This window comes from Hipposideros armiger, unplaced genomic scaffold (assembly GCF_001890085.2).
Source record: "Hipposideros armiger isolate ML-2016 unplaced genomic scaffold, ASM189008v1 scaffold_59, whole genome shotgun sequence".
Lineage (NCBI taxonomy): Eukaryota > Metazoa > Chordata > Mammalia > Chiroptera > Hipposideridae > Hipposideros > Hipposideros armiger.
Window position 1 is genome coordinate 1,043,941 of NW_017731409.1, and position 18,089 is coordinate 1,062,029.

Here is an 18,089-nt window from a genome sequence, read left to right on the forward strand (position 1 = left end):
TGTTGGAAGTGAGGGGGAATATTTTGAGGGGATTAATGGCAATGTGTCTTTTACTCTAATAATTTTTTTTAAATATTCACCATACTGTTTGATCATACCTCGTATCAAATGAATAATTCTGGCCATTGAGAATTTCTGTCTACTTCCACTCCATACAGATTATTTCAAACTAGATTTCTTCATTCATCATGAAGAATTATGCATGGCAAACTTGAACCAAATGTCTGGAAAGTAAGTTGGAATGTGATTTGAAAATTCTGAATGTAATATTCTGAATTTAATTTAATTACTGAATTCAATTGCTTCACACTCTGGGTATTCACTTCAAGACCTGCAAAAAATCCTCCCTTAAAAAAAATGAATTAGAAATCAATAGCAGAAGGAAATTTGGAGACTTCAAAAATATGTGGAAATTAAATAATACACTCTTAAATAATCAATTGTTCATGGAAGAATTCACAAGGAAAATTAGAAAACACCTTAAGATGAATGGATCTGAATAGACATTTCTCCAAAGATATACAAATGGCCAATAAGGATATAGAAACATGATCAACATCAATAGCCATCAGAAAATTGCAAATCAAAATGACAATGAGAAACCATTCACCCAGTTGTATGGTTATAGAAAAAAGATGGACAATAATAGGGATTGGTGAGAACATGGAAAAATTAGAACCCTCATACGTTGCTGGTAGGAATGTAAGATGGTCAGCTGCTTGGCAAAATAGCTGAAAGTTCCTCACAAAGTTAGACAGAGTTAATATAATCATATAATCCAGCAATTCCACTACTAGGTATATATATACCCAAGAGAAATGAAAACATGTCCAAACAAAAACTTGTACACAAATACTCACAGCAGCATTATTCACAATAGCCAAAAAAATGGAAACAGTCCAAGTATCCATCAACTGATGAATAAATAAACAAAATGTGGTATATCCGTATAATTTGGAATATAATTTGGTCTAGAAAAAGTGGAGTACTGATACATGCTACACCAAGAATGAACCTTGAAAACATTATGCTAAATGAGAGAAGCCAGACACAGGACCACATATTGTATGATTCCACTCATATGAAAATATCCAGAACAGGCAAATCTATAGAGACAGTAAATGGATGAGTGGTTGCCAGGGGCTAAAGGGAGGGAGGAATGGGGAGTGACTGCTACTGTAAATGGGGTTTCTCTTTTGGGGTGATGAAAGTGTTTTGGGATTAGATGGTGGTGACAGTTGCACTGAATTGTGGACTTTTAAAGGATGAATTTTAGGGTATGCCAATTATATCTAATAAAATTAGTATAAAAAAATGAAAGGACATATATAGATCTTGTTGGAGAAAGCTGTATTTAAATAGATCAATTTTTCCCCCAAATTAAAATTGACTGCTGTCCACTTGAAATGACCAATAAATAAATCCTTTAAAATTTAAATGACATTACAGTTAAATTATATGTATATAATTGTATTATGTTTGAATATCTCTTATCTATGAATAGCAGTTTATTTCAAAGTTGAAAATATTTTTAAGTGAAACATTTCTGAGCATGTTTGTATCCATATGCAGCCCTTAATATGCTAAAATTTGGCAAATGTTTGAGAAAGGACTTAGTATTTTCTTAGGTTTTTTTTTTAAACAAACAATTTCTAATGTTTGAGCATTTCCTTAGCATCTAGTCAGTTTTAAAGATTCTTTACTCCTCCTCCAGTGATATCAGGGCCAACCAAAATAGAAGTTGAAGAGTAAATGAATTTCTGGGAACTCTCCATCCGATCAGTATTCAACCCTAGATGTAGCAATTAAGTAAGGGTTTCCATGTAAAGTAATTTCTGTATCTTGGTTTTTCCAAAACGAATTTTCAAAACAGTGTTACAAGGCTTCCAGAGTATAAATGTTAATATACAGAAGTTTCTAGGCCTAAGTAAGAAAAAATAAGAAATTTTCACTCTTCTCCCTTTTCCTTCACATATTCTATGCAGTGAAGAGATTACTCAGGAGTCCAATTCCATTTGCTATTTTTAAGCTAACTAAGTACACTGGCCTTTTTAGTACAAATGCCTATATCTGAAAGGCCATGCGTATATGGTCATTGAAGTTGATTAAATGTTTGTGTTTGGGCCGGCTGAGTGGCTCAGTTGGTTAAGAACTCGCTCAAGATTGCGAGTTCTGAGCAACAGCGGTTCAATGCCCTGCCTGAGATAAGCAGCCGCTGAGCAGGTGGCAGGATGGCTCAGCTAAAAAAAAAAACTAAAAAAACAAAAAACTTTGTGTTACATAGTTATGTACAATATTATTAGTTTGCAATAAACAACCTAAGGGAGTATGTTGAATTCTTAATAAGAGCAAATAGATACCATGGGGCTTGATCTCCTAAAGTTGGGTTATATTATAGGTAGGATTGCCAGATTTTGCAAATAAAAATACAGGCTGCCCAGTTCAATATGAATTTCAGATAAAATGCCCATTCAATATGAATCTGAAATTCATATTGAACTGGGCATCCTATATTTTTATCTGGCAACCTAATTATGGGAATAAAGAGAGAGGTTTTATGCACCTTCCTTACAAAAAGCTGCCCAGACTAGCTGTAGGATATAAGCAGGCTGAATGGTCCTACATTTCTGTCCTGGCTAGTCATTGCAAGTTAAGGAACTTTCCAGCAAAATCCTAGAATTGGACTGGCTAGCACGTGACCAGATAGATACTGGTCTATTTTTAAGCAGAGGTAAATGGGGAAGTTATTCCAGAGATTGGGGGAAAGCAAGTGTCATTTAGAGAGAAGAATGAACATATTGGACTACATCAAACTTAAAAGTGTTTTTACCACAAAGGAAACCATCAACAAAACAAAAAGGAAGCCTACTGAATGGGAGAAGATATTTGTCAATGATATATCTGATAAGGTGTTAATATCCAAAATTTATAAAACACTCATGCAACTCAACACCAAAAAAACAAACAACCCAATTAAAAAATGGGCAGAGGCTATGAAGAGACATTTTTCTAAAGAGGACATACAGGTGGCCAACAGGCATATGAAAAAATACTCAACCTCACTAATCATTAGAGAGATGCAAATAAAAACCACAATGAGATACCACTTCACTCTGGTCAGAATGGCTATCATCAATAAATCAACAAACAATAAATGCTGGTGAGGTTGTGGGGAAAAGGGAAACCTGGTGCACTGTTGGTAGGACTGCAGACTGGTGCAGCCATTATGGAAATCAGTATGGAGGCATCTCAAAAAAATGGAAATGGAACTACCTTATGACCCAGCAATTCCACTCTTAGGTATTTATCCAGAAAAACCCAAGACATTAATTCGAAAAAACATATGCACCCCTATGTTCATTGCAGCGCTATTCACAATAGCCAAGACTTGGAAACAATTGAAATGCCCATCGGTAGACGACTGGATTAAGAAACTGTGGTACGTTTACACAATGGAGTATTACTCAGCTATAAAGAAGAAGGAAATAGTACCACTTGCAACAATATGGATGGAACTAGAGAACATTATGCTAAGTGAAATAAGTCAGTCAGAGAAAGACAAATGCCATATGATCTCACTTATATGTGGAATCTAAAAAACTGAATAAATGAGAAATGTAAACAGAAATAGTCTCAGAGACACAGAGGAAAAACTGAGGGTTACTAGTTGGGAGGCAGTGGGGATGAAGGAGAAGGGGAAGGGATGAGACAACACAAATTGGTAACTACAATATGGCCTCAGGGATAGAAAAGACAGCCTGGGTAATATAATCAATAATGTTGTAAATATTTTTTAGGGGGCGAGGTGGCTCATGTCTTAAGAAGACCACCACACTGTATTTCTGAAGCTGATGTTGAATAATATTGTATGTCAACTACAATTATATATACATATAGTCACGGGATGTAGAATAGAGTGTGGGAATGGAGTCAATGGAATTGTAATAGATAAGTATGACATCGGGGGTGGGAGGGCAGTGGATGGGGGTAGGAGGGTTGTTACTTTGTGAGGGGTGAAAAGGATAACTATTGTATTGTTCTGTACACATGAAACTAATAATAAATAAAATAAAATAAAGTTATAGAGAAGAGGTATATGCCTAACAGGGGAGAGGAGGGTGTGTCTTATATATTGCCACATTAAAGGTCACTTCAACTGCACTATTACTATGCCCATCTCCCCCAATCCACACAAATGATGTCCTATTAATTGAAAGGAGCCAGAAGGTCCCATTTTTTAATGTGTGCATTGAGTATATCAAGGAAACAGTAAGATGGCCTTGAAATTGTCTCCACGGGAATGAAGCACAGATACCTCAAACTCAACACATCCACAACTGAAGTCATTACCTTCCTCTCCAAATTCCTCCCCACTCCTTAAGTTCACTCATGTACTTAGTGGCCACTAAGTTCCAGCATGTGCTGGCTCTGGACATGTATCTATGAGCAGATCAGACATGGTCCCTGCTCTCAGACAGCTTACAGCAGAGTGGGGGACACTCTGATATAATCAGAAAAATGAAAGATTAATTACATATTATGATATTGCTATGAAGAAAAGATGTTGGGTGTTATAAATCTTTAATCAAGCTGGTATACTGCTACTGATCTTTATGGGGCTATTATAATGAGTAAACACTATGAAGCATCCTGAGAATAAAATCTTTTTTTAAAAAAGCACTATACATTTTTCTATTTAGGGAAACAATATTCCATTTAAACCATAATTTCTGGAATTTGGTGAAATTCTGTTAACTTCAACAATATTTGTGATAATGTTGACTTTTAAACGTTTACTTGCTTATTAGTATGATTAATCTTATCGTTGTCACTGTACAAAAAGTAGAAGTAGGTGATTTTTCTTGATGGATGCACCTCTTCCACTTTCAGCCCATCTTTTATGGCGGTGTATTCCACTGACTACCTACCCATATGCCATCTCTAATACAGAGGATGTAATTCCTGTGAAATTCAAAGGGCAAAACGGATACCTGCCTATCCTAGTAACTTATTACCGTTTAATGACAGAGGATAGCTTCTAGGAAAAGTACTACAATACGTACACTGAAAAGAGAGACTTTTAGTGTATCTAGTAGACTTCCAAAGCACTTAACACCCAGTTAGCTCACTGGGGTCAAGGTTGAGGTTCCTAGCCTACTGACCTGCAGCTACTCCTGGCCTGGAACTAGCTGCTGGTTAACAGCAGTACAGCCTCAGAGGCCCACACTCAAGATGCTGAAGGGAAGCTCACCGCACCCAGTTAAATAGCATGTAGTCCTATTTTCGAATAATGCCTCCTGTGCCTTGCAAATGTACCTGGAACTAATGGACGCAAGTACTTTCTGATTCTCAGTTTTCTCAATTCGGTTTTGGCAATTTTCGTCTCATTTCTTAAGAATTCCTCCCCCACACCCTCTTTTTCCCACATACCACTCTATTATCTACCAGGCGGAACAATTTGGCCTTTTTACTGAATGGCTGGAGGAAGGGAGACTACAGCACTGAATGGGGCGGGGTGGGGGGCGGAGAGGAGCAGTGTTAAAAATTTATTTGGCGAGGTGCACCAAAATCCCCAGGCGATCTTACCCCAAGTGTCCAGTCCTAACTCCTGGTTCCGTTCCCTTGGACAGGGCTCGGGCTGCCCCAGAATGAGGCGAACTGAGGGAAGGCGACCGGAGCCTCTGCCCGCAGTCCTCCCTCACCTCTTGGCCCCATCGGGCTGCATTCTCCCCACGGAAAAAAAAAGAGCGGGGAGCCGAACTCGTTCCGGCGTTGGGCCTCCAAGAGGCGATGGACCGCCGGTCGCTGGGGGAGGAAGACCAGCCCACAGCCCCGGGGCCACTTTGATTGTTACGCGCATTCAACTTAACAAGAGTGCAGCGTTCAGGGGGTGCAAGCGGGACCTCGCGCGGGGCGGAGCTGCGGCAGGAAAGCCGAGCCGCCGCCCGCGGTCTCCAGGCCGGCCGTCCGCGGCGGGGGAGGGGCAGCCGCCGCCCGCGTTCTCCGGGCGCCCGCGACGGGCGGAAGGGCCGCGCATCGCGGAAGCCGGGCCGCAGCTGGGGATCAGCTGCTCGAGGAGGCGGAGAAAAAAAAAGGGGGGAAGGGGAGGGAGGGGACCATCAGGAAGCCGCGAACGCCACCGAGTGTCTGCACACCTCGCTCCGTCTGCCATGGCTGGTTAAAGAACCATCCGGATCGCTGCGCGGGGGGAGGGTTGGGTGGGGGGAGCGCGGCAGCCGCGCGTGAGGCCGAGGGAGGGGCGGCGGCGCGAGCGGCGGCGGCGGCGGTTCCAGGATGAAGAGGAGAGCTGGCCTGGGGGGCAGCATGAGGTCAGTGGTGGGCTTCTTGTCCCAGCGGGGCTTGCATGGGGACCCCCTGCTCACTCAGGACTTTCAGAGGAGACGCCTGCGGGGCTGCAGAAACCTCTACAAGAAGGACCTCCTCGGCCACTTCGGCTGTGTCAATGCCATTGAATTCTCCAACAATGGAGGCCAGTGGCTGGTCTCAGGTAAATCAACCCCCTTCCCCTCCCCGCGCCTCCCGGCCCCTTCCCAACCTCCCCCTTTGGCTCTCCCTCGCCACCCTCCGCCTACCCTCCGTCCCCACCCCCTTCCTCCTCAACCCCCCTTCTGCGGTGGGGAGGTTTGGTGTCAAATTAAAACCATTGCAGGGGGAGGGAGGGAGGGGAAGGAGAGGATGGCTTCTATAAAAAAAGACCCAAAATGGTTGACAGGTCCTTAATTCGCTTCACCCCAAGTATAAAGTGATCTCTCCTGCTGACTGCCCCGAAAGTGTGGGTCGGGAGGGGGGCGAGGTTACCGCTTGACAAAGTTTGATGGGAAACTCTTCCTCCGCGCACTTTAAAAGGTGCGGGGGGCATTTTGGGGATTGGAGGGGGAGGAGGCCGAGGCGCGCCTGAGGCCAGGGGGAGCTCGAGCCCCCGTCGCCAGCGAACTGGAAAACGGCTTGGGGGTTCTGGAGCCGGCCGGTGACAGGGCTGGCCTCCGGAGGGGTCGGGGTCTGCGACTCGGGGGCTGCCTGGGTGAGCGGAGGGGAGGTGACTGGCGGGCGGTGGCCGTTGGCCGCCCCCCTCGGCGCCCCTAAGGGCCCAGCTCCATCTCCTTCCGTTTTGTTTTTATTCTGGTTTCGGGAGTGCAGAGGGCTCTGGAGGCTAAGGGGCCCCGGCCTGAACTTGAATGCGCAACTTGTGTGGCAGGGGGTGGCGGGTGGGCAGCCCCGGGAGACTTGTTGGCTGGAGCCTGGCTCCCGCACCCCCCTTCCCTGCGGCTGCCGTTGCAAGGTGGTCTTCGCGTCTCCTCGCTCTCGCCCAGCTGGGCTTGGTTGCCCCCCAGCTCCACCACCAGTGTGGGCAAAGTGGCGAAATCGAGGCCGGGGCTCCGGCCGGGCGAAGTAGGCCTCGCTCTCCCCGGGGCTCCTAGCGACAGGCAGCTGAATCGATAGCCTATTGCTCCTGGGGAGGCTCGGGCCGGGCGGGCGGCGACAGCTGCCCGGGGGAGGTGCGTCTGCTGCCCAAGGGGGTGCTCGCCGTCGCCGCCTTCCTCTTGGGGGTCGCGGGCCCAAGGCAGGCGAGTGGCGATGGGGGTACGCTGAGGGCAGCTCCCCGAAACCTGGCTAAGGGGAGGAGGGCCAAGACGGGTGATCTGGCGTTCCCTCTCGCCTTCTGCCCTCCTCTGTCCCTTTTCCTACATGGAGAGGGAGAAGGGGGAGCCCAGCGCTGGACGTGGCGCTTCGCTTCACCCAGGCGGTCCCCGAATGGTTTTCTAATTTACGTCAGGAGGCAGCTCGCCAGAAACTTCTGGGATCATGGCAAAGCATCGGTCTTCTTCACAAGTAACATTCGGAAGTGACACGGGGTGTGCAGTCCAATTTAGGCGTAGCAGAGATAAGACCTGTGTGATCATTTCACGATAGACCTTCTGGGGTTTCTCCAGAACTGACTTGACTTTTCCACCCAGATCGTTTTCCCTTTGATTAGGTAGATTTTGGCCCTCGATCATCCCCTGAAGAAACCTGATATTCCACTTCAAGGCATACCCCAAACAAAAGCTTCCTTCCCCCACACCGCCAAAAAATTCCAAGGGCAAAATGGGGAAAGATCTCTTTAAAAGCTCCTAGTTTTTACTCCTATTGCCTCTTCTGTGTTCATAATTCTGTCTCTTTCCCAGACACAAGTAAACTCACCCTAGTGGGTGAGGGAATTCGGGGGTGGGGGTGGGGGGTGGGGAGGGGGAATTCTTTTATAGACTTCACTAATCATGTTAATTAAATCATAAATACAGACATACATCGCCCAGTTTACCACATTTTAATAAATACCAGATTTATTAAGATATAATTCACATGCCATACAATTTGCCCATTTAAAGTCAACACTTTTTTTAAAAGCACTAAAAAAGTTGCCCCCATTCTCTACCAGTTATCCTTGTTCAGGAACTTCCCCTGTCTTAAATGAACCCCACTTTCTCTAGTCTTGGTCAGTTCCTTTCCTTTATCCTAATCTTAGTTTGTAGAAGCAGAGGTCCTTTCCACAGGGCAGGCTCTGGCAAACCTTTTGGGTCTAGGCACTGGTTTCCTTACTTTTCTAGGTCTGAGTTGCCCCCATCCATCAGTAGTTTCTGGGTTCCAGCCTTCTTTGCCAGTATTCCTCCTTCTTCCCCTCACACTTCCTCTAGCTCGCTTCTTGTTTCCTTATCTACTCCAGCGTGTTCCTAGTCCTTCCAGCTGGCTTTTCCACCCACCCCTCCAGTTTGCATACATAGACTTAGCTTTCCTTATTTGTTCCCTGAACATAGAGTTTTGGGTAAAAGCCTTTTTAGCTATTCACCTTCCATTATGAGTACAACTTATGCTAACACAAAGTTCCTCCTGTTTGCTTCAGATAAGGAAGCCCCCTCTGGGAATCATAAATACAGCTTACCTTGATAAAGCTAATTAAATTTTGTTCTGGGAGCCCTTCAATAATCTTTACATGTTTAAAACTATTTAAAGTATCATGTTTACTTTTTATCTATCATTGTCCTTCTTTAGCAGTTCACACCTGCAGGGAGGAGCACATAGTATTTTGAGGTTAATGCCATGCCGTCTGTCCCTAATGCTTCACAGTAAGGTGGTGGTGGAAGGCCAGGATCTAAGAGTGGTAACGAAGTTACTTTCATGCATTTTGTTGTTGTTCTTGTTTCTTGTCTGGATTGGTTAAAGCCTTCAGAAAGTAGTGATTAAAATGATGGTTCATAGTTTGTTCACTGTTTTCATTTCCTAATTGTTTGGGCAGGCTCACATTTCTTGTAACTGACACATACTATTTGTTAGAATTAACTTAGACCTAGGGCAAAAATAATACTTGCATGATGCCTGTGGCCTTAAAAAATGCATTTGTTAAGGATACATCATTGCTTTTTGGTTCTAACAGCTAGCCCTTTTTCCAGGGCTCAATGAGGCCAGCAGATATTAAGAGTAAACCAGAGAAAATCAGGAAGGAGAAAACGTGCTCTGCCAGGGAAATGAGATTGTGACAGCAACAAGTGGCAGAACGGCTTTTTGACATTTTAAAACATTAAAGCATTTTAACCTAAAAAGTATTTTTCTTTGATCAGAAAAGAGCATTACTGTGATACCATGTAAGGCAATGTGGTATAGCATACACGTGGTTAAAATCACTGCTGTGTCATTTAGTGTGTGACCTTAGTCAAGTTGCTGAGCCTCTGAATGTTTCCCTGACCTATGCAATGGGAATACCAGCACCTACCTGAAGGGCTGTTGTAAACTACATGGGTTTGAGAGAACAGCTTATGCTTGATGCTTGCAGTCTCTTCTTAGAGAACTTATGTATGTTTGTTCTTTGAGAGATGAGGAAGAATGTATGTTGAAATGCTGTTTACGTGAGATCCCAACAACATTGAGGTTAATGTTAGTACACATATATAGGGGGTATCCTGGGCTTACCTTTTCTGCCTCTGGTTGCATCTAGTACTTTCCATTGCCTCCTCTTATGCTTCTCCTTTTCTCTAGATTGGAGTTCTTTGTATTTTGCTTAAAGGTCTTTTTCTTTTTTCATTGGGAAGAAGATGAACATCTTCAGATCTGATTGGGAGCCCAAACAGAATGTAACTATGTGTGTATCTGACTTGGATTGTAACTCTGCCTTCTATTTATAACTGAGATAACTAGTCCTATTTCTATTTCACGTGGGTCTGTGACTTTTTGATCATTATAAGTATCCACAGTTGTATGTAGCGATTAAGAACATGAACACTGGGGCCGGCCAGAGGGGCTCAGTTGGTTAAGAGCTCGCTCAAGAGTTTGAGCTCAGAGCAATAGCGGTTCGATGCCTGGCCTGAGCTGAGCTGCCGCTGAACTGCCAACAGGTGGCAGGATGGCTCAGCTTAAAAAAAAAAAAAAAAAGAACATGAACACTGGAGTCTGGCTGCCTGTGGGTGAATATCAACTCAACTATCTGCTAACTGGGTTACCTTTGATAAGTCACTTATCCTCTCTGTCTGTTTCCTCATCCATATAATAAGGATAGTAATACCTCACAGGTATTAATGAATGAAATAACATTTGTAAAGTTCTTAGCACAAGAGCCTATGATGTTGCTCTGGTTGCTACTGCTGCTCCAACTGTTATTATTATTGTTTAATTTGAAGCCCACAAAAAGCTTTTAGGAGATTGACACCACCATCAACATTTAACATTTATTGCACATGGCAAAGCACAATGTGAAAAATTGAGAAAGATCTCAACGAGGTGAACTGTTCAAATGCTCTGTGAATAAGCTCAACCCCAGTATTGTCATCAAAGCATATTTTTAAGCATCAAATAATAGCTATGATAATAACTATATGCTTAATTTGAACACATTAAATAATGGCCATTTCCTCCTGCCCAGTCACTAGTTATATCACTTTTTATGGAACCTGTTTTTTGTAAATAAATTTATCCAAGAGCACATTATCTGTAGGTAAAGTGTTTAGCTGTAGCCAGTTAAATAAAGTCTGACTATATTGTGTCAGACTTTTAATCATATGTTTAATTAGAATGAATTTCTTGATCCAGTGGTGAGTTTATCAGGAGAAATGTGCCCAGTGGTAGGGCAGATTTCACTTTGAAAAGTTTTCATAGTATATACATTTTGATAAGGTGATTAGGGAATCAATTCTTGGATTTTCTTTTGGGCTTTCCTCTTTACTGATAATCCATTGCTTTGAAGGTGTTAAGTTTTATCCTTTGGTCTATTTATTAGTTCAACAAAAGACAGGAGTTATAAGAAGAACAAAGATGATGAATCAGATATAATCATACTCTCAAGAAGCTTGCATTTTAGGGGCATTTACTTCTTATTTGTAACAGTCATGTGCATGACCCTTTTTACTTTTTCCTCTCTGCTTTATGATACTCTAATAGTCACTTGCTTTCTCCCGGGTTTACAGTTTAATCCTCTTGGCTGTGAGCTTTAGTGGGTAAAAAAGAAGGCTCATAGAGATGGGCCTTAAGGACATTGCTATGATAAATTATAGAGATCATGTGATAAGGGTAAGGTAACATGGATATTTATAGATACATTATTTTTCCCAGTTGTTCTTCAGTCAGCTAAGTGATAGCTATCAAAGATAGGTGAACTTAGAATTATGCCTGGTTTTGTCACTTCTACTGTAAAATAACTTAGTAAGATTTAATTGATGACCTCCGGTCTCATTAGACATTATTAGCACATCAAAAAGTTGTCTTTGTGTTCAGTATTGTTCAAAGGATCAGCACTGACTTGACTTGCACCAATGCGTTTTTGATTACTAAGAATTCCTAAGAGCTGAGGCCCTCAGTTACCACACTGAAAGGAGGTGTCAGCCCAGTTGCAAGAGTGTGCTCATTCACTGATAATTGATAGGTTTGGTTGTCAAGTACAGTTGCAATCATTTAGATCAGGGAAACTTTATTGACGAGTAAAACCTGAGACACAAATGGATACTGCTTTCTGAATCCTGATTTAAGAAGTGGATGCATTTATTTTTTCATGCATTGAGCACTTACATTGCTAATAAACAGTGTTTAGTTTTAATCTTTTTCCTGGTTTCAAGAAAGAAGTAATTGCTTTTTTTGTTTTAGTCTGAATTTATAAACTCAAGGGTGGAATTAAAGCCTTTTAAGGTGAAAGGACCTAAAATCCTAATTCAAATGAAGGTTATGTAGGTTAAGAAGGAATCAATTCTGTTTTTAATTTGTGGTGCCCCACATTATATTGTTCTTATAATTAAAGAACTGAATGTTAATCTGTTAGGATTAACCCTTAGATTATTGTGAGACCACGAAATTACATTTCTTTTGTACTTAATTCTCTGTCCTTTAAATGTTTTTATTTTAAGTTGTAAGGGTTAGGTTACTATTTGCCAAAGTGTGGATACATCAGCTGATTTTAGGTTATCTTTGAATATTTAAATTTTAATAGTACATTTTTTTATACCTTTAGAAAAGTTAACTAGCATGTATGAAATATTATTTTTAAATAGATTTATTGCTTAAGGTTAGGTTAAATTTTAAAAAGTCAATTTAAAGAAAAATAATGGTGAATATATTCTGTGGATAAGGCAGTAATCAAAAGGTGATCAAGATTGACTGAAGGGTGAGAAATATTGCATTAGGTAACCTTTATTTTATATCTTTTCTTCCTCGTTGAAATGGAGAAATAGAAAAGTGACTTGTCCAGAGCTGCTCAGTTAGTCTTTGGCCGTGTGGCTCATTGCTCCCAGGCAGGTACTCTTCCTAAGTTGCCTTTTTATATTTTTCTTTCCCTTTTCTTATATGGCAGGCCAGTTTTTCTGGATCTTTTCTAAAGAATTAAAAGCTGAATGTTAGCAGTTTCTGATCATGTATAGAACTCGAATTGCTCCTCATAGATAATAGATTATATTTCTGTATTTTACTGTAATGTTAATTTGCTCCATACAAGTATCTTAAGTTTATTTTATTCATTAAAAAATTTAACGCGAACTTACTATGTATGCCTCTTTAATATTAATAAGTATAAGAATTATTTTTAACATTTATTTTGCATGTAATGTGTATCAGGCCCTCTGCTAAGCACTTTATATGTCTTATTTGCCACTTGGAAAATAGTCAGGTAATCTGTAGTCTAGAAAAGACAAGGGATTTGAAGGTTTTATATTAATTATCATAACTAAGTGCCAAAGAATTAAGAAAGGACATTGATAAATGACTGCTGAGGGTTCTATAAATGCAGAGAACAGGTAGGGCATTAGTGGAAAAAATAGATATTACAATACATTATTTCTGGTTAAAATGAAGTGAAATAATTCTAGGGATTAAAAAAGATCTATATTATCTTGGCCTATTACGTTGGTCTTTGTAGGAAATTTGGTTTCCAAGTTTTTGTCCTTTTCAACTTTAATATTTACGAGTCACCGCTGCCAATATAAGGTAAGCTTCCTAAAACTTAACTCTCATTTTCTCTGCTGATCCCTCAAAAATCTACAGTGCTTCCCAGTGTCTACCAAGTAGGAGTGCCTCACCTGACATTCAACTGAGGCATTGCTGTTTATAAAAATAAATGTTTAACAATAAAAATAGCTAATATTTGATCATGTTGTTCAGTTATCAAATATTATTTGGGGGAGTTTCATATATGTCAGGCGTATTTACATACATGATAACATCTAATACTTAAAAGAATCTTTCCTAAGGTAGGGATTTTACGTATGAGAAAACCGAGGCTTAGAGAAGTTGAGTGCATGTGAAAGCTCCTATAGTTTGTGGTGGAGCTAGATTATATAGCCTGGGTCTGTGTGAGCTCTAAGACATGCTACTGTTTGCTCTGAAATGTTTAGAATGTTATGTACATTTCAAAAGGATTTGACTTTTTCCCTACATTCTCTTGATGCTATCACTGATACTTTGCTAATTCCTTTTGCCCCTTTATGTGTAAAAGAGGAATGGGGTGAGGCTGGCGGGGGATGGCTCAGCTCAGCGGCTTGGAACCAGTGAGCACTGTTCAGGTCATTGCTGCAGCACTCACCCCTCAAGCAGATCCCTCGTGCTGCTAGAAATCACTTCGCCTGGATTTTGGTCTTGGCAGTCATCTAAAGTCTCCCTTTTATACTTTTTGTGTCCCATGCTTGCTTACATAAACCATGTGACTCACTTTCCACTGGCTAAACTCACCTACTTTAGTCTAAGTAGGGGTAAATGTATTCTGGTTACCAGGTTGGCTCCTCTTCTCCATTGGCCCAAATAAAAGTACAAACAATGTGTGTGTATATATATATATATATATATATATATATATATATATATATATATATATATATATATGTCTTTACTGAGCCTGTAGTTTGAGTTTGGTATCTGCTGAAAGCTTGCTGATTGAGAACGTTTGGCCGAATGTCAGCTAACAGAAATATGTATGTTTCCTCATAATTATACAAGGGGATTTAGGGAAAGACGTGACAATAGTAGTTTGTCATTTTTGTTGTCTGCTCTTCCCATGTCTTCATGTTCACACTTTCCTTGCCACCTTCCTTACTCCTTGCACTTTGCAGTGTTGGATACAAGATTCTATCATGTACCTCTCAGGATACAGACTTGATATACACTGGAGATGAAGATAAGTCTCTGTGCTCTGAGTACCATTTTCCTATTGGGGCTGATTTTAAAATGGAAGTGATATTCCAGGGCTGAGGCATGTAGGAATCAATGAGAAAATGGCATTTGAGGACACTGACAGGTTTATAATAGATCCACGTAGCAGAGATGCTGGTGGAAAGGCAGATTCCCATCTTTCCTGTTATCTCTGATGGGCCTCCTTGCCAGTTGATAAGGTGAGGTTTACAATTACTTTATATGGTTGATAAGATAACTGTGTAGGTCTTCAGCCTGCCTTGCTGCCTGCTGGGGTCCTTTATCACTAAAGTGACTATATATCCTGGTTTACTTGGGACTGTCCCAATTTCCCCATTGTCCTAGTACAATGATTAGCGCTCCTTTCAATTCTTGAAAAGGTCCTTTTTGAATGATTAGTTATATGGCCAACTCACTCCTAATCTCAGAGCTGTCTGGTATTCAGGTAAAACCAAAGCCCTAGTCCCTTCACTCCTCCCATTCACCACTGAATGCCTCTGGTGGAAAAGCCTCCAAAACTCCATTCTCTCCATGTCCGGGCTTCGAGCTGCCGCTTTTGAGGTACTGGACTGAGCCTGAGAGGCAAGTGGTTGGTCATTTGTCCCCTCCTTGTCTTCTTCTTAGAAGGGGGGGGGGGGAAGGGGCTAAGACTGTTAGAAAATGTTAAGTCCAAAAACTAATTACCCCATCCTTTTTATATACTTCTTACAACTCTTGTTCTACTGTTTACTTGTACATTCTTTTTTTTTCTTAAGTTTTTTTTTGTAGATTACTGTTTTTTGCAGAGTTGATTTTGAGGAAAGGTGTTTTGAGCAATGATTCTCGTTGAGTTGGGATTTTTTTTTCCTGAGTGTTTTTAACCAAAAGTGGATATGATATTCATATTAAAACAATCTACAGGCTTAGTTTTGTGGATAATTTATCCAGCACTAGAGTACATTTGGAGTAAAAGTTGGACCCCTCTAGTGTATAGATTGGCCCTGAGAAGGGTTTTCAGGAATAGTAGTTTTTCAGGTAAATGGCCAGTTTGCTCTAGAATATCTTTCATGCTGTGGAATGTCATAAATAAAGAAGTTTAAGAGATCTGGGTTAGAGTCCTGATTTCACCATTCTCGTGATCTTATGCTACTGATGTTCTGTCTCTGTAGAGTGATAGACTTTTATTGCTGGAAAGGACTAATAATGATCATCTAACTGAAGCCTTTAATTTTACATATAAGACACAAAGAGCAAAGAGGTAAAGTGATTTGCCCAACAGCTCACTACTTGTAAGTAGTACAATCAGGATTAAAATATGGGTCTTCTGACCTGGTCCCTCAGTAGGGAAAGTCATGAGGTTCAGCATTTGTAAACGAGTTACTCAAAGTGTTAAACTCTAGGCAGTTTACTTTTCCAGTACAGTACATTCTATATGCGGTTTCATTGTCTCTGAACATGGTTGTTTTGATTGAGTTGGTGGTGCCCCATTATTTTACAGATGAGGAAGTAGAGATTTTCCAGAGTGGAGGCAGACTATCCCTCTGGCTGGGTCTCCAGTTTTAATTCTTAGCCTGCCTATACTTCCTTACTTTGGAAAGTCTGTTTCCTTCCAAGAACATTACTCAGGAGGAGGAATTTTTTGCAAATCCAGATGCCTTTCAAAATCTTGTTACACAATTTCCCTCATGCTGAATTTCCATTCAAGTCTTGTATCTAAATTCCAGTTGTATCTTTTGTGTTACTACTTAAGGCCAAGTGACTAATTGGAGCCTCAGGAGATTGTAATGTTTCTTTTTTTGTACATGCTTTAACCATGTTTGATCGCCTAGTGCAGATATCTTATCACTTACTGCCATAGATGGCTGAGGCATGTGTTTTGCCTTAGACATACTGGCAAGAAACAACTGAAGTTTGGCAACCAGCTTCAAGCAGCCCTTGATTTAGTCTCAGAGTCAACATCTCTTTATACCTGCTTGAGGGTGGGTATTATTGTGTGCCTTCCTAGAAGGACTAAGAAAGCATTGGGGCCAACATTGGTTCAACCTTTTTAAAACTGTCCAAAAAGAGAAAAGAGGGCTTTCTTGTGTTGTTAATGTTTCTTATTGCAAGGAATTTTGCAAAAGTCAGCCAGGCAGTGTTCTTATTGAAAAGACACTAAAAAATCAGAAACTACTCAGAATGAATGAAGCGCATCTGTGATATAATCAGGGAACATATTGTTCAGGTTTGTTGTCTATGGCAAAAGAAGAGGGACTGGACATAGTGTTTATCATCTACTATCTCTATAGCTTCTTTGTAAATCCTTACTGTTGTTGGGGCCCTAAGAATCTGTGTTCCTCTAGCTCTATATGAGCAGCTCTTGTTCTTCGACATTTCACTAATTCCATACTTTACTACTGAGAATTTCCTGTTGAATCATACAAGTCATCAGAATATAGCACTTATAAGACCAACTTCCCACTTATTCATAAATTTTAAAAATATCATGTATTAGTTATAGGAAACTTGGAAAATTAAGAGATATTTAAAGAAAGTAAGAAGTATTCCACCTACTCAGAATGACCATTTTGGACATATGGCACATATTTTAGCCTTTTCGTATGCATATGCACATATTTTAAAAATAAAATTGGAATTAGGCCATCTCTCCTGTTTTGTAACTTTTTCTTATATAATATTACCATTTTTTCATATGTCATTGAGAAGCAGAGTTTCTCAACTTCAACAGTATTTACATTTTGGGCTGGATAATTCTTTGTTATGGGCGCTGTCGTGTGCATTGTAGGATGTTAGCGTTTCTGGCCTCTAACCAGCATATGCCAGAAGTATCTCATCAGTTGTGACAACCAAGAATTTCTCCAGACGTTGCCCTAGGGGGCAAATCACCCTGGTTGAGAACCACTGTTCTAAAGCAAAACTTCTCAAACTCTGGTCTCAGGACCTCTTTATATTCTTAAAAATCATTGAAGACCTCAAAGAATTTCAGTTCATGTGGGTCATATTTATTGAGTTGTATTGTATTAGAATTTAAAACTGAGAAAGTTAAATTTATTTCTTGAAGAATAGCAGTAGTCTTTATATTAACATAATATTTTAATTAGAAATAACTTCACGAATAAAAAAAACAGTGAGAAAAGTAGCATTGTTATGTTTTTCCAAATCTCTTCAATGTCATAGTACACATTATGAAGACATTTACATTGAATCTGTTGTGAAATATTGGTTTAGCTGATGTATATATACGAAGAAAAGTCAGCCTTACCCACATATGTAATTAGAAAAGGGGGAGAGAATTTTTATTTATTTATTTAGTTAGTTTTAGATTTTTATTATTTTTTTTTAAATTGGGAATTGGGGGGATGGGAACAGCGCTGGGGAATTGGGGGAAGGGTAACAGACAACTTGCTGTCATTTTGTTCTTCAGTCTAGTTGCTTCACTGGCCCAAGTTGGCACCATCATT

At 40.6% G+C, this 18,089-nt stretch overlaps 2 protein-coding genes across 4 annotated transcripts in view; one reads left to right on the plus strand and one right to left on the minus strand.

Annotated features, from left to right (window-relative positions):
• The window catches only part of EXD2 (exonuclease 3'-5' domain containing 2), a 67,681-nt gene extending 61,647 nt beyond the window's left edge, over positions 1-6,034 (minus strand). The window contains exon 1 of the mRNA XM_019641403.1: positions 5,587-6,034. The gene's annotated coding sequence lies outside the window, so the exon portion shown is untranslated. The remainder of the gene's footprint in view (positions 1-5,586) is intronic.
• Positions 6,035-6,094: 60 nt separating this feature from the next.
• The window catches only part of DCAF5 (DDB1 and CUL4 associated factor 5), a 106,482-nt gene continuing 94,487 nt past the window's right edge, over positions 6,095-18,089 (plus strand). For 2 of the 3 annotated variants that reach the window (XM_019641393.1, XM_019641394.1), the window contains exon 1: positions 6,095-6,508. In XM_019641393.1, coding sequence (XP_019496938.1) covers positions 6,295-6,508 — 214 coding nt within the window. In that variant the 5' untranslated portion in view covers positions 6,095-6,294. The remainder of the gene's footprint in view (positions 6,509-18,089) is intronic. The other variant, XM_019641395.1, reaches the window with a different exon arrangement.